Below are 21,907 nucleotides of genomic sequence, written 5' to 3' on the forward strand. Positions count from 1 at the left end.
GTTTATCTTCCCCTCTCCCTTCCCTCCCCAGCAAGCAGAGGATCGCCTAGACAAGCTTCAGCCGCGCGTGGAGTCCATACTTCACGAGAGCAAGTCATCTAGCGGTCGCGAGACGCCTAAAAGCATGCGCAGACGTCAATCGCTCCTGGATTTGTCGGGTCGCTGGCTCAAGGCGTGCGATGCTGTGGACAAAAACAAACGCGCTATTAAGGTGTGTATGACTATCCCTCACTTTTCAATCTAACACGACCTCGATAATGTGGATGGTGTGTATGACTATTCCTCACGTTTCAATCTAACACGACCTCGATAATGTGAATGGTGTGTATGACTCACTTTTCAATCTAACACGACCTCGATAATGTGGATGGTGTGTATGACTATTCCTCACGTTTCAATCTAACACGACCTCGATAATGTGAATGGTGTGTATGACTATTCCTCACGTTTCAATCTAACACCACCTCGATAATGTGAATGGTGTGTATGACTCACTTTTCAATCTAACACGACCTCGATAATGTGAATGGTGTGTATGACTCACTTTTCAATCTAACACGACCTCGATAATGTGAATGGTGTGTATGACTCACTTTTCAATCTAACACGACCTCGATAATGTGAATGGTGTGTATGACTATCCCTCACGTTTCAATCTAACACGACCTCGATAATGTGAATGGTGTGTATGACTATCCCTCACGTTTCAATCTAACACGACCTCGATAATGTGAATGGTGTGTATGACTATCCCTCACGTTTCAATCTAACACGACCTCGATAATGTGAATGGTGTGTATGACTATCCATCTCGTTTCAATCTAACACGACCTCGATAATGTGCATGCTGTTTGAGTATTTGTTAGCCATACAATTACTCGGGCAACCTCCGTATTCGGCGCAGGCGCAGACTACCAACGAAATTATGTAACCAAAGTGTAAACACAAGAAAAAGAGGCATGCGTAGTATTTTGTCAGAATTCAACAGGCATTCTCCCCTTGAAATTATCAAGGTCTTGCGCTCATTGTGATGCTAGTGTAAACAGAGCATTACTTTATTATACATCCCATTACGTCGTGCCAAAGTCTTAAGAAGTTATGTTGCTAGTGTGAACTAAGCTTGAACTAAGTGAACGGGGCATCATATTTTCATTGTGATGCTTATGTAAACAGAGCTTCACTTTGTTAAAGATCCGGTCGATCCAAAGTCTTGCTAGTGTTAATTAAAATTCACTGTGTAAGTGTGAACGGAGCATCATAATGTCATTGGGATACTAGTGTGAACAGCGCTTCACTTTGTTAAACATCCCGTCGATCCAAAGTCTTGCTAGTGTGAACTTCGCTATATTGTGCTGCTAATCCCTGTAGGTCGTGCCAAATTGGTACCAATTCACGAGTAACATTGATGACATGAACGCTTGGCTAAAGAAATTGGAAGACAGTGGGCGAGACAACAATCCAGAACTACTAGCCAAGGTGGGGTGACCGCAAATAAGATAAGGGGACGGTTAAAAACAATAATGTACCCGACTTTACCCAGGTGCCCGACTTAACTACCAGATCTACTAGCCAAGGTGGGGTATTAGCTAATTAGAGAGGGGGGAGGTTAAAAAAGTAATGACGATGAGGTGGGGTAATAGCTTAAAAAAGAGGTTATGGCTGAAACAAATAATAATGATGCTGAGGTTGGTTTATTTTGGGGGTTAGGGGAAGGATATTTTTTTAATTACAAACCGAAAGATAATCACTCCATACCTCCCCTAAAGCCTATCGTGTTTTAAAACCCTAATGATACCCCCTCCCTTCTCCCCTGAACTGTTCCATGTCATTAACATGTTAATAACCATCCCACCCCTCCCCCACAGGATCTTCGTCCCGGTAAACTAGATGATCCTCGCCTGATAATAGCCACCCCCTACCCCCCTAAACTCTTCCATGTAATAAATCTGTTGATGAACTCCCCAGCCCTCCCTAGCCCTCCCCACACAGGATCTGTGTCCCGGCGAGCTAGAAGATCGTCGACTAATTATAGCCACACCCTGTCCCCCTAATCACTTCCATGCCATAAACCTGCTGATGAAATCTCCACCTACAGGATCTGCGTACCGGCGATTAAGATCTTAGATCCTCGCCTGATTATGGCCACCCCTGCTCCCCGAAAACTCTCCATGTCATAAACCCGTTGATAACTCCCTACCCCTCCCCCACAGGATCTTCGTCCCGGCGAGTTAGAAGATCGTCGCGCGAAGTACGACATGATCTGCGGTGAGCTTGACAAGCTGGAGCGAGAGGGCGTGGAGATCATGTCACCCCAAGAGATCAGCCGTCTGCGGGTCAGACTACGAGAGATACTGTACAGGCTCGAGGTGTACAAGAAACCACCGGGAGACGGTAATAACCTGTACTCTTCTTCCAAACACAGCAGCTCTAAGGTGTCAGGCAGAAAGCACATGTTACTTTAGAGTGTGTTAGTCATGTCTAAGTGTGTTTGCGGTCGCCGTCCTCGTTGCAAGATGCTAGTACAACACGTTTTATTTTTTACTCCCCTGACCTCAAGCTTGATGGTGTCCCATAATACCTTTCAGTCGCGTCATACCGGATCGTGGTGCATACGAATGACGTCAAAGACGCAGACACCCGTGCGCATGTGTCGTGCGTGTTGTATGGCGACCGCGGCAAGACCTCACCTGAGATCAAGCTTAGCCAATCAGAGACCTACAACGTGCCGTTTGGCCGCGACCAGCTGGATGTTTTCCAGGCCAATGATCTGCCCCATGTGGGAGACCTCGGCAAAATAAAGGTAATGTAAAACTGAGTCATTATCCAGCTTAGTTCCTGGAGTTCTTTTTGGGTTTCCTGTGGTGGATTGGGCTCCCTGTGGTTAATGATGCGACGTCACCTTTCACCTAGCTGTATTCTCTGGGCTGGGTCTCTCAAGCCCGTTCTTTCTCACGGCCAACCACAGGGTTCCCGTACAGAACGCCAGGAACTAGAATTATCATCACCATGTCGTAGCGCTTACCTGCTTTTTCAGAACCAGCCCAAATATTTGCCTAATATCCAGAATCTAGGTTGGACTGAATAACAAATAGAATAAGTAATTCACGAGTAGTACCGAGTCACTCCCGGACGATATCTAAAGGTTCCGAGAGTTTTCTATTCACTCCTACTCAGGTTTTCCTCGATAGTGTCCGGGAATGACTCTGTACTTCTTGGAATTTCATCGATATTGTTCGAGAGTGACTCGATGGCTACTGAAAATGTACTCGATACTATCCGGGAGTTGCTCGGTACTTCTCGGAATTTACACGATATAGTTTGGAAGGGACTCCGAATTTCCTCGATACTGTTCGGAAATAGATAAGTACTACTTGAAATTTCCTCGATTCTGTTCGGGAGTTGCCCGGTACTGCAAGAAACCGTCAAATCAACTCCCCTTATTCTTTGACAGATCTGGCATGATAACTCTGGTCCTAAGCCTGCGTGGAATGTCAAGAGCATCTACGTGGAAGACAGACTGACGGGCAAGGTCTACTGCTTCGACTGTAACAAGTGGGTGGGGCGAGACCGACCTGGCGAGTCACGTGATGTCAAGTGTGTGGGATTCACCGTGCCTAAGAGTAAGGGTTTGTTCTCTTTAAAACCACTCACTTTCTGTCTCTTAAACTCAGTACCTCAACAGAACAGTCATTTGTAGGGGGGGGGGGGGGGTAGGAGGGCTTTCTAATAGTGGACAATTTGTAGTTCAATTTCAGCTATGGACTACTACCTTATTACACCTTATTTTAGCGTCACTTTAATTTTGCGAATTTTGCGATTTTGAAAAATTTGCGAAAATGAAGTGTCGCGAAAATTAGGATGCGCTAAAATTAAGTAGGTACACAAACAAGGCTTTTGAAGAAATATTGGCCGTTTAAGCTTTAGGCAGGGGTCGCACTTGGAAAACTTTTCTAGAATTCTGATGAATTCTCTGGCAAAAATTTTCAGAAATCTTTGACAGGAAATTTTTTTTTCTAAATTGGGGTCGCACATGTCAAAGAAAATGCGAACTCTATTTTTCGAGCAAAACTTTTCAAAGATTTCCAGCCCCAAGGCTGCTGGACGGCGTCTTTGATGTTTTGCCGATTGGAAAAGTTTTTTCCGATTTCTCAAACAAGGGGTCGCACTAGAAATGTGATGCGTTGACAGATCAGAGGTGTTAAATAAACAGGAAAGTCAGAAAAGTTTTCCAAGTGCGACCCCTACCTTATGAAAACACCTTGTCTACTTAGTCATCTAATGTACATATAGTACGGTAAGGGGTTGAGTTTGACTTTATAGATTTTTATGAAACTAAATTTAGCCCACGCGTCTTCTTGTTACAAATTGTTTCAGTTTTGATGATTACAGCACATTTTAATTCCACATGTTTTGCTTGATTTTATTATCCCAAAATCGCGAACTCGCGAAAATAAAGTGATCTGTTTTTAACAAAAATAGGAAAATCGCGAAAATAAAGTGTCGAGAAATATCGCCATCTCAAAATCGCAAAATGTCAACGTCGCGAAAATTAAGTGTAATAGGTAGTAATCTTGGATGCACTTTTTTTTACTGACATGATGCAGCTATGTTTGATTTTTTGCTGGTCTATTGGCTTTATTAGTGGGTAATTCAGTTGGTCAACTTTTTTCTCTTGGATGGTCCATCCCTCATATATCTTAAGCACCCCATAAAATCTTAGGATTTAAGATAACTACAGAAATGTGGCTGCTATAATGTTTCCCTTCAGTTTTTCCTTAGCGCCATAAGATAACGTTTAAATATTCAATTTAATTTATTCTTTGCACCCCTATCAAAAGTGAATGCTTTAAGCACCAGCGCCTTCTTGTATTCACTCGTTTTTGTGTCACGGATTAGCATTGAATACCAGTCGTTGTTCGCGTTATTGCCTCTAATTGATGGTAATGATGGGTCGTTGCTGTGGAGGTAATCACTGTGGCTTAGTATGTCGCGCACCTCTTCTCGACAGCCTGTGGTACGATACGAGCATTACTTCGCCTACGGTCTGTACACGTTATCTTCGCTTAAGCATTATTCCTCCTCATCCTAGAAAGTGCCCATGTACTTAAAGAACGTCGATCAGCCATCCCTTTGTTATTACTTACTTCGAAAATACCAAGGTCTATTTGCAAGTAAAACAAATATAAGTAACCATCCAAAATTGAAGTCCGGTACTTGGGGACAATTATTAAATTTAAAGACATTTAATCACTAGGTATCATTTTTTAGGAATAGTGTTCTTTATCGTGTGGGTTGAGCTGATTTGGGACTAAGCGGGAGTGTTAAAAGGCGGCATGATTTACCCTCTTGGTATAATTTATGACGAGCTCGTAGTTTTTAAATAGTATATAAATGTTTAAAATGGCGATATTTAAAGGAAAAAGTCTCTGCAGATATGAATAAAAGAGAAGTTTAGTGTGACAATGTTTGGCAGTATAAAATCAATCTATGAGCAACAGTTCATGCATGATTTTAAACTCCTAAATGCAAACTAACTACTTTCGTCAACAAAGACACTGTATATGGTACTTGTAATAGCAAAATACCCAGTTTAGCAAACGTTTTTTAAGCTACAATCTTGTTAGACGTTTGAAACCTAGACCTTCGAATTCAAAGTAATATATAGTTACAGGATCCCCTCACAAAACAACAATGTAAACAATTATAGCCTATCGACCCCCTCCAAGATGTCAAAACTTTTAATATTTAGGTGCTAATGGACTGCGATATTAGGCAGCACGAGTTTTGACATGCATTTGTGCTGGTTTATTTTGAATAATGAAATATTGTCTCTCTCTTTTTTAGAAGTCATTATCCAGATATTATTTTTTTTGCAACAAAATGGAGCTATTGTTATTGTAGGATGAATAACCCAGCGATTGAAGTTGATCAATTGCGCTTAGGAAATCATTTGCATTGATTTTTTTTCTTAATCGAATGTTTTTGTTATACGAATTGACAAATACCCTCCCAGGAGTAGAACGCTTTGGATAAACATTTCATAAATTTGTTTTATAAATGTGTTCCCCTAATTCCTCCCCCACACTTTATTGTAATACATTTGTTTCCATAACTTACCAACTAACCCAAATTCCTCCCCCACACTTAATTTTAATACATTTGTTTCCATAACTTAGCAATTAACCCTCTCCCAACCCCCCTCAGATGGCGAGGACATCATGACAAAGCACCGCCTTGCGCATGTGCGATGGAAGACGACCCTTGTCACAGGCGCGCCCGCGGACACCGTGTGGCCAGTGGTCGAGGAAATAACCCGCCTTTCCGATGACGTACGTGTGATCGAGAAGCTTCTGTCGTCCTCGGAACTGCAGGGAGCGGACTATGAAGACTTCTCCAGCCAGGAGGACAAACTCAAGGTATCATGTCATTCTTAAACAGGTTCATTCATTGTATTTAAAGTATCTTTGTTAGCAATATTTTTTTTCAATGCTATTATTATTATTATTATTATTATTATTATTATTATTATTATTATTATTATTATTATTATTATTATTATTATTATTATTATTATTATTATTATTATTATTATTATTATTATTATTATTATTTTTAAAGGAAATCCTAAACACTAATGCAGCATTGAGAGTTTATGATATCTGACGGTGTTCTAATCAAAGTGGTTCCACCGAAAAAAAAACCCTCCCCAGCCCTGTACGGGTGAAAGCGCTATCTCCCCCCCTTCTCACCAGCCGATCACAGCGGGACCTCCTATCCTGTCCCCTCCCCCGTCAGGTTTTTGGTCTGAAGCTCGTTGTGAGAGATAAAGGTGACCCCCTCCCCTAACCACCCAGGTGGAGCATCTCACCCTTACCTCTCTCCCCACAGGTTATTGCTGAGAAACTCGAGGAGCTGGAGACGAAGGCGTCTGACGTTTTCAACCGAAGCGAGAACCTGACGCCAGACAAGTGCAGCGAGAAGGAATACGACGCTGTCAAGCGTGCCGCCAGTAAATTGCGCTTGGATTGGAACACCGTCAACAAGGTCCGTTAGTTAGAGTGTCGACCTGCCACTCCTTTAATTTTGTTTACATCTAAAAAAAACTACGGTCTTTTTGCGAAAAAAATATATACGATTAAAGCCTGATACTTTATTGACGATGTTTTAGTGAAAGTATATCAGTTGCTTGAATTAGCCGATGGGAATTAAAATGCTTTGTGTGAATCGGTATTGCGCGCAGCGCGTGAGCGTGAGCGTCGTATCAGATTGCACGTTTCTCACATTCTTATTGGATTACTTTTCAAAACTTTCAAGGTGACCATTGTAACCCGCAAAATGCGGGATGCATTCTAACGATGACCGTTTATTTTTAGGACTACAAGACGCGCATGGTCAGATGGGAGAAGGCGCAAACCGTATGGCGGGCGTTCCATTGCGATCTTAAGGACCTGACGTCATGGTTGAATCGCGTAGAAAGAGTTCTGGCGGATACCAAGATGCCGAGCGGAGACCTGAACGTGGACGCCGCCATGGCCGAACAGAGGGTGAGTTTTCTTAGTGATGTGGAAATCCTGAAGCCGGGTTTTCACTAGCGTAGAGAACGGAGGCGTCATGCTTGTCCACTCGTGTGAAAATCCGTGTGAAGTGGACCGAACCGTCGAAAGAAACGGAGAAGGAATTCGGGAATGGATGAAAATGTAAATGTTTAGTTCACTTTTTAGCCTGGAAAGCTCAAGTGAACTACAAGCAGAAAAAAAACGGAGACGGTATGCTTATACTCGTGTAGGACAACTAGCATGAAGGAGCCGCGAGAGGGGAGGGAGCGGGGAACGAATTGGTAAATAAAAAGAAAGGAAATGGCGCGTTAGCTAAGTGGTACGGGCTTCGTCTCGTCAAGCAAGTTTTTTTTTTTTTTTTTTTTTTTTGAGAGGTGTAAAAACCTACATTGGGAACTTTGAATACTTTTTGTTCTCGGATAAGGCCGGCACTTCATTAACCTGTATTGGGGTACGAATAAGAACCGCTGGGGAATCTGGCTCGTGTTACTACGCACTGATAATCTACTGTGACTACGCACTTACGCTGATGATTGGTAACTTCGTAGAGCAGTCCATATCTACACACTGACGAGTCAATTAAGTCACCTGTGAAGCGCATTTGATTATGTCTCGCGATACATTGCGCTATACAAAAATCTAAAACATTTGTTATCTTTCTGCTCTAAACCCAACCCCTCCTATCCCTGTAGAGCATGGAGGACGGCATCGCGACCCACCAGGGGACAGTCACGAACGTGAACACCATGGGAGAGGAGATTATCAGCCAATCAAACGCTATCGAGGCCAAGCTGTTGCGTGACAAGCTTGGCGCCCTCAGCCGGCGATGGAAGGATGTGTGTAGCGAGGTGGCCGACAGGCGAGATCGGTATGGCGATAGAAACACTAATTCTCCTTACTGTCGTGATGATAGACTTTCTTAAAGTCCGTTGGTCGGCCTTTTAGAAATTGGCTTTTGCTGTACAACTAACTTTTCTAGCTCGCTTCCCGCCAATTTTACCGAAATAAATTTAGGTCGGTGGCGTGTCTTATAAACATCCAATCGGAGCGCGGGAAAGATCAACGTAACAGTAAACGTCATGGTCGCGCGCCCGAATTTTTACTGATCATTGAGGAAAATACCCTTTAGATCACGCGCACCTATTAGAGAAAATCAAAGAGGGCGATTTGGGGCAAGTCTGGCGTGATGAGAAATTTATTTATTTGTTTGTTTGTTTATTTTTTTATTTTTCAATGTATTTATTTTTCATTTTTTTTTTATTAATTTATTTTTTCTAGCTCGCTTCCCGCCAATTTTACCGAAATAAATTTAGGTCGGTGGCGTGTCTTATAAACATCCAATCGGAGCGCGGGAAAGATCAACGTAACAGTAAACGTCATGGTCGCGCGCCCGAATTTTTACTGATCATTGAGGAAAATACCCTTTAGATCACGCGCACCTATTAGAGAAAATCAAAGAGGGCGATTTGGGGCAAGTCTGGCGTGATGAGAAATTTATTTATTTGTTTGTTTGTTTATTTTTTTATTTTTCAATGTATTTATTTTTCATTTTTTTTTTATTAATTTATTTTTATTTCTTTAGTGTTTTCACAGACATTCACAGAGATTATATACTTCCTTCTCTTTACCGCAAATTATCTACGTGTGTTATTGTCTGCTAATCGTTTATAAGTAACTCGATATGATTGTAACACGCTGTCCCTCCCCCGAGGATTACCATTGACCCCTAACCTCATGCGACTCGCCACAACAGTGCTCGCGAACCCATCTCGGTGCTTGGGAACCCATCATAGTGCTTGCAAAGCCGTCTCAGAGCTTGGTAACCCATTTTAGTGCTTGGGAAGCCATTTCAGTGTTTATGCCGAGATCCTATTTGACCAGTTTTCTTCGGTTGCCGTTGGGGAAATTTTGTCAGTGATTTGCATACGGGAAGCCATGTGAGTGCTTCTCGTGTGAGGAATTCCAAGTTAGTGCATGTTATCTTGGAGCCATTTGAGTGTTGATCTCGATAATCTTGGCAGATCAGCTTAGTGTTGTAATGCCGAGCAAGAGCATGAGCATTTTCTCGGGATCCATTTTCAATTCTTTTAGATCTCAAGACAGTTTCAATCTTACTTGAAATCAGCAAAGTGCTCGTCACTCAGAAAACCAGCTCAGAGCTTGCGGTTTGGAAAGCCAGCTTTATGCTTATCGCTTTTCATAGGTTCAAAGAAGAGGAAATGCAGATCCAGGAGTTTATGGAAGAGAGTGGTGAGCTGCTGCAATGGATGGACGATACCGAGGCTGTGCTGAAGACGAAAGACTTGTCTGCCGCGGACGAGGACGCACTGGAGGAACTGCTCGACAAAGTCAAGGTGAGTGCACTGGGGGGAAGCCATGTGTGTGCTAACCGGAAGCCCTTGTAGTGCTGAAATCAATCTAGGATCCATTTCAATTTTAATAGTCTTTCATTTAAGCGACGAAAACATTGATTTGAGTAATTGATTATGAATTATGATTACGTTGGACCTTACGTTTTCTTTTCACACGGTGAGTTTCACATCATTTGTGCTATTAACCAGACCTGGGGGTCGTCCATGTCAATTTTAGACCTGCCCGACAATTAAATCCCTAGTAAGCCGCTCGTAAGCCGGTTCTTCTCAAGGACTAGAATTGAGTCACGCAGAGAAAACTGTCCCCGGAAGAAAGATTTGTTATCGCGACATTAATTGTTATTGTTATTTATTGGCTGTTGGGTATCAACATAACTATGGAAACAAAGAGAGTAGTCTATTTTTAGATTCAGATTTCGTAACATTACTTGTTATCGACAAACAGTTTCATCATTTCTTGTCGTCCATTCCTTATCTTTTTTGCTGTCACTGAAAGTCGTTTATTTTTAAAGATTTAAGATGAAATAATTCAGGAAAATTTGAAATAAGATGATTTAGACAATTTTTTATGTTTTTTTTTTTGCATTGTTATCATTGGTGATACAGAAGATCTTTAAAAGTGCGAATTTTAATGTTGCCAGAAGTATTATTCTACAGGATCACTCGCACGGTTATGCCTTATTTGAGAAAATATGACTGAGAGAATTATGTTTTTTTTATTTCAGAAAGGTCTAATAAGAAAAGAATAAAAATATATGTTTTTTAAATAATTTTTTAAATGAATAATATCGTTCTGAAATAAAGCTATCAAAACGCTAGTGATCTTTATCGTGCATATACGCATACTAATAAATAAATTTAAAAAGAATATCGATCAATGTCCATCAATTGGCGTACAAGATCTTTTACCCGGAAACTTAAAAGTCTTCAGAAATAGCTTGAAATAGCTTGTTAATAACCATGTGTGGTGTTTCCATTGATATATCTTTATTGTTGAAATAGATTTTAAATTCCTCCTTAAGGCACTGTCTTTCCGGATCACTTGTTAATTTCAATCTTCGTTAGGCCTTCCTGTATCATTTTAAACAGTATCTAAAGCTACCTAAAACTATGTTAAACCATTGAAATCATCCTGGTACACGATTTTTAGTGTTATTTTTAGATTTTTAGATGTTTTTTTGATTCTCTCTTAAGTATTTTACTATGACGTCGACTCATCGTTGTGTGACTAACTGAGGTTTCGTCACAGGAAGTTGAGCGTGAGATCGAGGCTAAGGATGACACGGTCAAGACGACCAAGGCGACAGGAGAGAGACTGCTGACCAAGACTGTCTTCTCAAAGCCCAACCACGACATGGTCCGTACCCGCCTCGATCTGGTGCTGGCGCGCTGGGAGATACTGCGAATGGACGGGCTGACGCGCAAACGCGCACTGGATTCAAAACTTAGCAAGGTGATAAGGACGGAGGTTTGGGGGGGGGGGGGGGAGGATAAGGAACCTTAGATTAGAGTACACTTGTTACTTCCACGAAAAGTGATCAACCGTCTTCTAAAAATATTCCCGGGACGTTTATTGACGAATGCTCTTATGCCTACCTCGTGTCGGCGCGGCGTAGGGGTATGGGCGCTACTCGTCGTACACTTCCTGTTATTTCCGTTCCCGCGGAATGGACAATTTCTCATACTCCCTTGGATTAAATCGAAGATTTTTTTGATGGTAAATTGATCCGGTTTCATTCCAGTTGAACCAGTTCATGAACGAGCTTGAGGAGCTCTCCCTATGGGCGTCGACGACACGTGACATGGTGGAGACTCAGGCCAATCTGATAGAGGCGGGCAGCGCGGATCAGACGGTGGTGGACGTCAAGGTAAGGTTACTATAGTAACGGGTGGAATATCACGCAATACACACCCAGGCCAACCTGATAGAGGCGGGCAGCGCGGATCAGACGGTGGTGGACGTCAAGGTAAGGTAACTATAGTAACGGGTGGAATATCACGCAATACACACCCAGGCCAACCTGATAGAGGCGGGCAGCGCGGATCAGACGGTGGTGGACGTCAAGGTAAGGTTACTATAGTAACGGGTGGAATATCACGCAATACACACCCAGGCCAGCCTGATGGAGGCGGGCAGCGCCGACCATAACGTTTAATACGTCAAGGTAAGGTTACCATGGTAACAATATACACTTGCACAAGACCCGACTGAAGGGCAGCGATGGTCAGACAGTGGCAAATATCAATTTAGGTTACCTCAGCAACGAGGTGATTCTCATATCGCACGTGACCAGATGGGCATGTTACCAAACTAGTCTTCATAAAAAACTCTCTAGTTTGTGTTCGGAGGAAAAAATATATTTTTTTAAATACTGTGGTGGATCGCAGTTAAAGAAAAGGAAGTTGGATCGTGATCGCGTTAGCTAAGCGAACGTATCTCAGATAATTCTTTTTCCACCACTCAGTTTACTCACTTCCTCTGCCTGATTGCAATGTGTGCAATACTTGTATTGTGTTGTATCAATATATCAGGCAATTTTGAAATAATATCAAGGCAGGATAATTGAAAATGCAAACACTTAACAGAGTTTTAAAATAAATATGTTCCTGTATTCCCTAGGCAAAAGAAATGGCCTTTACATGAAGAAAATTAATTTCTGAAGCATAGTACTTTTGTCTGTCTGTACAAAATGTATATGTCCCTTTATATTCTGTGCTAAAAAAAGCCTTTAAAATGAATTAAACCATCTTCTGAATATTTTTTTTCTATCTGTGCAAATAGTATTTGTTCCTGTATCTTTTGGGAAAAAATCCTTTAGAAAAAGTTAACCAATTTCTGAAGCACATTACTCTTGTCAGTCTGTACAGGAGTCCTTAAAAGACCGCCAGAGAACACGTGACAACCTAAACGATGCCATGAGTGCCTTCAGACGGGAGAGCAAGCTCGAGTCTACCCAGATCCCACGGTCACTCGAGGACAAGTTTAAGCAATTGACAGAAGACTGGGCACGAATAAGCTTACTCCTTACCAGGCTCTTCACCGCCAAAACGAGGACCCCAGTGAAGGAGCAGGTTCAAGTTGCTGCGGCACCCCGGGCCGAGGCACCCCGGGTCGAGGCAGCCGTGGACGGCTGGACGGAAGGTCAGCGGCTTTCTTTGCTATAGCATGACATTGATAATTTAAGATATTGATAATTTTGTTTTCGAGTGAAAAGTGATATCTCCAGTCACGGTTAGGTGAAACATGCGACTTCCGCAATATATTCCATGTCTAGGTTGGGAACTACTTTGCAAACTTTTATCAGAACTTCTCCCAAATCGACTCGGAGATTGAGAAAAACACAAAAAAAGGGTCTGCTTTTCGCTTTTTTGAGTCTCCCCACGGAACGGATTGGAATTTAAGCACAAGAACGAAAAGAATGGATACAGTTAAATGTATTTGCATACGTTCGATGCCCTCCAACAATCAAATACGAGTTTGTATTAGAACAACGGCAATGAAGACGGCAAAAAATAGTGAATTGAAATGGCGATACGTGGCGAACTTGTCCTTCTGTGCAGGCGTCCTTAGTGTCCGTCTGGAATCCCTCCCCACGAACGTTTCTGGAGTAAGGCTGCGCAGGAGACTAGGCCGAGTTATGCTCGCAATACTTTGCCCTCTGTATCGTTCTAATATCAAAATGTAGTCAAAAGCCATTTATTTAGAAATCCAACGTCAAATTTGAAAGTGTGGAGCATGCATTGTAATCCCACATGTTTACCCCTTTAAAGTATAAGCCTGCTGGCCGGCTCTCATTCGCGCGCGAACAAGCCCACCCCTTAAAAGTATAAGCCTGCTAGCCGGCTCTCATTCGCGCGCGAACAATCCCACCCGTTAAAAGTATAAGCCTGCTGGCCGGCTCTCATTCGCGCGCGAACAAGCCCACCCCTTTAAGGTATAAGCCTGCTAGCCGGCTCTCATTCACGCGCGAACAAGCCCACCCCTTAAAAGTATAAGCCTGCTAGCCGGCTCTCATTCGCGCGCGAACAATCCCACCCGTTAAAAGTATAAGCCTGCTGGCCGGCTCTCATTCGCGCGCGAACAAGCCCACCCCTTTAAGGTATAAGCCTGCTAGCCGGCTCTCATTCGCGCGCGAACAAGCCCACCCCTTAAAAGTATAAGCCTGCTGGCCGGCTCTCATTCGCGCGCGAACAAGCCCACCGCTCAAAAGTATAAGCCTGCTGGCCGGCTCTCATTCGCGCGCGAACAAGCCCACCCCTTTAAGGTATAAGCCTGCTAGCCGGCTCTCATTCGCGCGCGAACAAGCCCGAATGAGAGCCGGCTAGCAGGCTACGAATGTATCAAAACTGACTATGCTTTTATTTTATGCGTTATAATTCGGAGCGTTCTTTGACACATTTTTGTTTTTCATTCAAACATTGCATCTTGGTAGATGGAGATTTTTGGGGTGGGGTAAGGCGGGGTTTGACCCATTTTACAGAATAACACTTTTTTAAGTATCACTGACGACGTCATACGTCCATAGAGGATCGCTCATCCCCGTGGCCTAAGTTCGACAAGGCTGTGTCGGAACTCCATATATGGCTTGATGACGTGTCTGATATGATGAAAGCCGAGAAGGTGGTCCTGGGAGATAGTGACGACATGTTCGCACTCGCCGAGAAACAGAAGGTGCAGTTTGGATTTTTATGTCTCTTTTTTTATGTCTCCATAATATTTTCTTGATGTTTCTGTATCGTGTCCCACCCCCCTCAAGTCTGCTACCGCTCTTTGATAGGATGTGAAGGTGTTTCTTCTAATCGGCTGCTGATTGACAAATGTGACTCACCGCCATACCTTGGGTCACGTCATACCTTAAGTCACGCAACACCTTGGTCACGCAATACCATGAGTCACGCAATACCTTGGGTCATGCAATATATTGGTTCACGCCATACCTTTGGTCACAGAATACCTTGATCACGCAATACTTTGGGTTACGCCTTACCTTAGGTCATGCAGTATATTGGTTCACGCCATACCTTGGGTCACTCAACACCTTGGTCACGCAATACCTTGGTTCACGCTACCTGTACTACCTTTGTTATCCACAAATGTCTATCTATCCCTTTTTCTCTTTTTCCCTCTTATCTCCTACTTATCCAAGTCTCCAGACAATTTCATTTGGTTATTCAAACTCTCTATCTGTATCTTATCTCTCTCTTCTCTCCTGCTCGCCCCAGTCTCCGGACCAGTTCGTTGCTCTAGACGCCACTATCCGAACTCTTCTTCTCTCCTCTATGCGACTCATCCGTGTAAGTAATCCGTTCGTCAGTCACTGCTTCTTCAGACTGTTCTAGAATCTTCCTAAAACCCCTTATCGCGCCAGTATCCGTAAAACACGTAAATTTGACTCCTTTATTATGGTTACATTTTAAAGAATGTCTGCCAGCCATTATTTTGTCATCTTAGCAAACAAGTGTGAGAGTGTGAGAATGCAGTATTTTCAAATGAATCTGAATTCAATTGAATACGTTTCGGCTGATATATTTTATTTCATTTTCTTGTTTCTTTTCTCTCTTTTTTTCACTATCTTTTCTTATCTTTTCTTATTTTTCCATTTTTTCTTTTTCTTAAAGTTGTTCTTATTGGCTGAACAAAACTTAAAGTTGTTTTTATTGGCTGAACAAAACTTAGAATTGTTCTTATTGGCTGAACAAAACTTAAAATTGTTCTTTTTGGCTGAACAAAACTTAAAGTTGATCTTATTGGCTGAACAAAACTTAAAGTTGTTTTTATTGGCTGAACAAAACTTAAAGTTTTTCTTATTGGCTGAATAAAACTTAAAGTTGTTCTTATTGGCTGAACAAAACTTAAAGTTGTTCTTATTGGCTGAACAAAACTTAAAGTTGTTCTTATTGGCTAAACAAAACTTAAAGTTGTTCTTATTGGCTGAACAAAACTTAAAGTTGTTCTTATTGGCTGAACAAAACTTAAAGTTGTTCTTATTGGCTGAACAAAACTTAAAGTTGTTCTTATTGGCTGAATAAAACTTAAAGTTGTTCTTATTGGCTGAACAAAACTTAAAGTTGTTCTTATTGGCTGAACAAAACTTAAAGTTGTTCTTATTGGCTAAACAAAACTTAAAGTTGTTCTTATTGGCTGAACAAAACTTAAAGTTGTTCTTATTGGCTGAACAAAACTTAAAGTTGTTCTTATTGGCTGAACAAAACTTAAAGTTGTTCTTATTTTACGCGAATAGTTACAAAGGATGGTTTACTTGCAATTACATGCTATTGTGTCATTTGTGTTCTTTTTCTTTCTTTTCATATTGATGTTTCTCTAACGTGAATACTGCTGTTTAGTCTGTTGACGAACAGCTGAAGGCCAAGCAGCATTTGCGAGATGAGATCGCCGAGATGGGGCACAGTCTCTCAGAAGACGCGGAGAAATATGAGGACCGCCTTATAATCAGTAACAAGGCGAGTACATGTGTTAAGCTTTTACATATCTCGTTACACATTTCACATTGCACACCTTATTGCACATAACACTTTGCAATTTTCACATTTCACAGTATATTCTACTAACAGCACTTTGTACGAACTATTTAAAACACGAAAGGGGTGTTGTCGCGGATATAAAATCCCTATGGCGAAACTCGGTTTTATACGTCGCGCTCTTGCCTGCCGATTCTAATTGGCTATTTGTTTTCAAACAAATACATCTGGTTCAGCGTCGATTGGGACGTCGCATAAAATGAGTCACGCTCAATAGGTTGCGAGTAATATAAGTTGACTTGATGTGGATTTTCTGTTGCACGAAATTAGAAAAATATATGTGTTATTTAATGGCACAAAAGCTCGACGCTTGAATCGATGTCGTGGTTTTGCCGTTAATCTCGACGCTTGAATCGGTGTCGTGGTTTTGCCGTTAAGCTCGACGCTTGAATCGGTGTCGTGGTTTTGCCGTTAAGCTCGACGCTCGAATCGGTGTCGTGGTTTTGCCGTTAAGCTCGACGCTTGAATCGGTTCCGTGGTTTTGCCGTTAAGCTCGACGCTTGAATCGGTGTCGTGGTTTTGCCGTTAAGCACGACTGTTGCGTACAGTACAGATCTTTATTCTGCCGTGCCGAAGACGTCGAACTGTTCATATGCACAATCCAAATGGTTAGATTCAGCACGGTAGGAAGACGACGAATGAATCGGGCCTATTATTGACATTCCGTGTCCCTTGCCTTAGGTTGACAAGCTCAAAAAACACTGGGAGAAAGTACAAGACAAATCCACGGTCTGGCGAGGGCAGATTGACTACCTCATGGAGGAGTGGAAGAGATACGTGGAGCTGCGCGAGGAACTGGTGGAATGGCTGAGGAAATCGGAAGAATACCTCGGGAAAGATGACAACGCGTACAACTATAATGTCAGCGAGCTGGAGGAGCAAATGGTGAAACACAAGGTACAGTTTTAGGGTTGTTGTCGGTTGCGGTGGTTTTATAACTATAAAGAAGTGGCATGGGGTGCTAAATAATGATATTAAGGCAGCCACGGTGAGGGAGATGCTGCCGCGGATGATTGATGATGACTGCGAAGGTGACAATTTTGATATGATTATGATGGCGATATTAATGACAGCGACAATTTGGTGTTGGTGATGATAGTAATTACAACACTGATGATGATGATAATGATGATGATGGTGGTGGTAGCTGTGGAGTTAATATGCAGATGGTCGAGAAGATGATATTGATGACGAAGATTATTATGGTGGTGCTGGAGGTAATTATGGCGGTATCATTATGATGGTATAGCATATGATAATAATGATGATAGTGATGATGATGATAACGATCTTGGACGTCCCTGCAGGAGTTTGAGGAGGATGTTGAGCTGTGGCGAGGTAGCATCACCGCTGTCACCCATTGCGGTGAGAACCTCTGCCGCGAATTCCCGCATTATGAGTCCGCTGAGCTTAAGCACAATTTGGCCGATATGAAGAACAGATGGGACTCCGCGTGTCACAAGTAAGCGGATCGTGTTTGAAGATCCAGTGTACTTTGCGGGCGCTCCCAAAGCTTCCCTCCCTCCCTCCCCCTCCCCCCCCCCCCCTGCGTGGCAACGCCCGCAAAGTACGCCGGATCTTCTAGAATGGCAAGCAGATATGTACTGTGAGAGTTCCTGATAGGATCTTTTCGAAATTTATTCCATTTGGTTATTCGATTGACCTTACTTATGCTTTCCGAATTCTTAGTCAAGGGAACTTTTGAAATATTAGTACTCTGATCAGAATGTAACCAAAAAGATTACAGTATCGGCGTTGTGCAAACTGGGAAATAATTTAACACTAGGTTAAAGTTTTACGCTCTACGCCTGTTTTTTTTTTTTTTCGCTGACAACGCTGACGTTTCAAGCACTATCCTACCGCCCGAGCAAGAAAAGAGGCCAACGCTAGAAACGGAACAACTCTGTTTCAAACAAGCGTAGAACTTCCAACTTTAACCCAGTTTTTATTTATTTTTCTATTCTGATCATCTTTCGTTATCTTAGTGTAGACGCAGAATTGTAGAAGCAAATTGTTGACTTATTCCCCTACTCTGATCGTGTGGACGCAGCTTAAAGCCCTCTATTGTCATCCAGGTCTGAGGCGCGCCGAGAGCATCTGAAAGAAGCGTACGAACGCATGGTCCAGTTCCACGAAGAGATGATTCACGCGCTCACGTGGCTCACAACGGCCGAGTCGAAAGTTGCGGAATTGGACAGCGCGGTGGACACCACGGAAGCGGAGGATCGCGACGCACTCAAAGCGGAAATCAAGGTCAGGGAAATGCTCGATATTCTGCTTCGTTTGTTACGCACGTTACGTTTGGTTCGATTTTATATGCTGTGTTTTATATGCTGTGTTTTATATGCTGTGTTTACTGGGCGTGTTTGTCACTTGTGCTATGCATCTTACGTTTGCTACGTACTTCAGGTTTAATACACAAGTACGTTTAATCTTTATTTTGTTATATGCATATGGTTTTTTCTCAAATTTTCTGTACTAGAATTAATAAAACTATTATCATCCTAAGGAAAATATTATTATTCCAACCGTTCTCGATTTATTTTTATTGGATAAAACGCACCCATCCCCACTCTCCAAAATGCTTACTTCCAGGGCCTTAGCAGGGGGAGGGGCACAGGGGGCATGTGACCCCACGAATATTTTCAAAAAATATTTAAAAAAATGACCAGTAGGGGCGTGGCTGTGCCCCCAATATTTTCTTAATATTTCTGTATTGTACCCCTCCATTATTTTAAGGCCTTCTACGGCACTGGCTGACTTCCGCTGTTATATGCACATACTGCACACGCTTATTGGCAGTATCTGTTCCGTAGAATCTCGAAGAGGACATCAACAACCACCAGGAGATGTTTGCATCGCTCAACGAGAACGGACATCACATCATGACCGAGATGGAGCCTGGGGATACCCTCACGGCCGTCCAATCAAAACTCGACGATATGAATGACAGGTGGCAATCACTAAACGTACGCACAATCGACATCCGGGACCGTCTGGAGGAGACGGCCACTGAGTGGCGACAGTTGCTGATGGACCTGCAGGAGATCCTCGAGTGGATCTCGCGCGCGGACGAGGAGATCACCTCGCAACAGCCGATAGGAGGGGACCTGGAGGCGGCGCAGAACCAGAACGAGCAGCACCAGGTGTGTATAGCGGAGGGGAGCGTGGTAGAGGGTGGGGTGTCTACGCAGTACTGAATATAAACCTGGTGATGAGGCAGGGTAGAGTTTCTTTGACGCAGTACAAAAAATATAGGGGGTGGGAGACAGTAGAAGGTAAGGGAATAGGGTCTCTTTGATGTAGTACAGAATACAAATGAGGGGATGGGGTACAGTGGAAGGGAAGGGGATAGCCTCTCTTGGATGTAGTACAGAATACAAATGAGGGGATGGGGTACAGTTGAAGGGAAGGGGATAGCGTCTCTTGGGTGTAGTACAGAATACAAATGAGGGGATGGGGTACAGTGGAAGGGAAGGGGATAGAGTCTCTTGGGTGTAGTACAGAATACAAATGAGGGGATGGGGTACAGTGGAAGGGAAGGGGATAGCGTCTCTTGGGTGTAGTACAGAATACAAATGAGGGGATGGGGTACAGTGGAAGGGAAGGGGATAGGGTCTCTTGGGTGTAGTACAGAATACAAATGAGGGGATAGGGTACAGTGGAAGGGAAGGGGATAGCGTCTCTTGGATGTAGTACAGAATACAAATGAGGGGATGGGGTACAGTGGAAGGGAAGGGGATAGGGTCTCTTGGGTGTAGTACAGAATACAAATGAGGGGATGGGGTACAGTGGAAGGGAAGGGGATAGCGTCTCTTGGGTGTAGTACAGAATACAAATGAGGGGATGGGGTACAGTAGAAGGTAAGGGGATAGCGTCTCTTTGATGTAGTACAGAATACAAATGAGGGGATGGGGTACAGTGGAAGGGAAGGGGATAGGGTCTCTTGGGTGTAGTACAGAATACAAATGAGGGGATGGGGTACAGTGGAAGGGAAGGGGATAGCGTCTCTTGGGTGTAGTACAAAATACAAATGAGGGGATGGGGTACAGTGGAAGGGAAGGGGATAGGGTCTATTGGGTGTAGTACAGAACACAAATGAGGGGATGGGGTACAGTGGAAGGGAAGGGAATAGGGTCTATTGGGTGTAGTACAGAATACAAATGGGGGGATGGGGTACAGTGGAAGGGAAGGGGATAGGGTCTATTGGGTGTAGTACAGAATACAAATGAGGGGATGGGGTACAGTGGAAGGGAAGGGGATAGAGTCTCTTGGGTGTAGTACAGAATACAAATGGGGGGGGGGGGTACAGTAGGGGTCAGGAAAAGGGTTACATAATAAAAAGGATAGGGGGACAGTAGTAACAGTGATAGTGCTTAGATAGATATTGACCAGTATGTACGGTAACCACGAAATACTCTCCACCGAGTTCACTGTAAGTCGTGTGGATACGAAAGTGGGGAAGTGACGAGAAGATTAGGGATTGAACTGGGATGGCTTTTTAGGCGCAATGTAGAAGTTCACTGAACACTGAGTACATACTACCGTGACCACAAGGACAAAGTCTAAGAAAGTAATCCAATAATGATACGTTTTGGTTGACATAAACTTAAGATGTTCTGATGCGCAAACCAAAGCATCTATTTAGCAGGCTGATTAGCTCAGTGTCATTCTCGCATCCCAATTGGCTAATGCTATAATGTTCGTAGATATCGACTTCTTATCCGTTTATGTCTTTCGCCCCAGGCCTTCAAAGGGAAGGTAAACGTACGGCGCCTGGTGGTCGATAGGGCCCTGGACTCCGGTCGACGGTTCATGGATGACTACCGTGCCGAGAGAACCGCTGACACGGAAGACACGACACCGCGGGGGCGAGTGGCTGGCAACCTGCAGCATCAGCTTGAAGTGGTGTCAGACCGCTGGTCAGCCTTGTGCCAGCGATCCGAAGAGTGGCAGAAACAGGTGGATGAGGCGTTACGGGTGAGTAGGACTGGGCCCGAAGACGGGTCGGCCTATACTTTACTGGTCTTTACCGGTTTCACAGAAGGCCAGGTAACACATTTAAAAACCTCTTGTTACCCTATAATTTTAGCGTCCGAAACGGGTCAAATCAAATCTATTTTTTCGATTTTTTTCTTCTTAATCTCAAAATTAGGCTTTTCGCCTGATTGATTTAATCGTACGCATTTTTGTGACACGTCTTAGTGCATTAAAAAGGTTCCCGAACACTGCTTTCGATATTATGGGGTGATTGGATGTCTGTCTTTTACCATTCCTTTTTATCGAAGAGCGCAAAACTAAAAACTTGTATGTTTCTAGACACTTTCCAGAGAAAGATTTAGAATAACAAAACTAAAAACTTGTATGTTTTTAGAGACTTTACAGAGAAAGATTTAGAATAACAAAACTAAAAACTTGTATGTTTCTAGAGACTTTACA

The 21,907-nt window shown here is 43.0% G+C and overlaps 1 protein-coding gene across 5 annotated transcripts in view; it reads left to right on the forward strand.

Moving 5' to 3' along the window:
- The window catches only part of LOC5512847 (dystrophin), an 89,145-nt gene that overhangs the window by 46,700 nt on the left and 20,538 nt on the right, over positions 1-21,907 (forward strand). For all 5 annotated transcript variants that reach the window (XM_048721355.1, XM_032382310.2, XM_048721353.1 and 2 more), the window contains 20 exons: positions 32-211; positions 1,369-1,476; positions 2,211-2,391; positions 2,586-2,800; positions 3,452-3,620; positions 6,205-6,416; positions 6,889-7,044; positions 7,374-7,544; positions 8,249-8,424; positions 9,760-9,910; positions 11,178-11,381; positions 11,671-11,796; positions 12,788-13,070; positions 14,455-14,600; positions 16,274-16,390; positions 17,150-17,365; positions 17,776-17,930; positions 18,544-18,721; positions 19,285-19,614; positions 21,215-21,448. In XM_048721355.1, coding sequence (XP_048577312.1) covers positions 32-211; positions 1,369-1,476; positions 2,211-2,391; positions 2,586-2,800; positions 3,452-3,620; positions 6,205-6,416; positions 6,889-7,044; positions 7,374-7,544; positions 8,249-8,424; positions 9,760-9,910; positions 11,178-11,381; positions 11,671-11,796; positions 12,788-13,070; positions 14,455-14,600; positions 16,274-16,390; positions 17,150-17,365; positions 17,776-17,930; positions 18,544-18,721; positions 19,285-19,614; positions 21,215-21,448 — 3,708 coding nt within the window. The remainder of the gene's footprint in view (positions 1-31; positions 212-1,368; positions 1,477-2,210; positions 2,392-2,585; positions 2,801-3,451; positions 3,621-6,204; positions 6,417-6,888; positions 7,045-7,373; positions 7,545-8,248; positions 8,425-9,759; positions 9,911-11,177; positions 11,382-11,670; positions 11,797-12,787; positions 13,071-14,454; positions 14,601-16,273; positions 16,391-17,149; positions 17,366-17,775; positions 17,931-18,543; positions 18,722-19,284; positions 19,615-21,214; positions 21,449-21,907) is intronic.

The sequence above is a fragment of the Nematostella vectensis genome, chromosome 14, assembly GCF_932526225.1.
Source record: "Nematostella vectensis chromosome 14, jaNemVect1.1, whole genome shotgun sequence".
NCBI lineage: Eukaryota > Metazoa > Cnidaria > Anthozoa > Actiniaria > Edwardsiidae > Nematostella > Nematostella vectensis.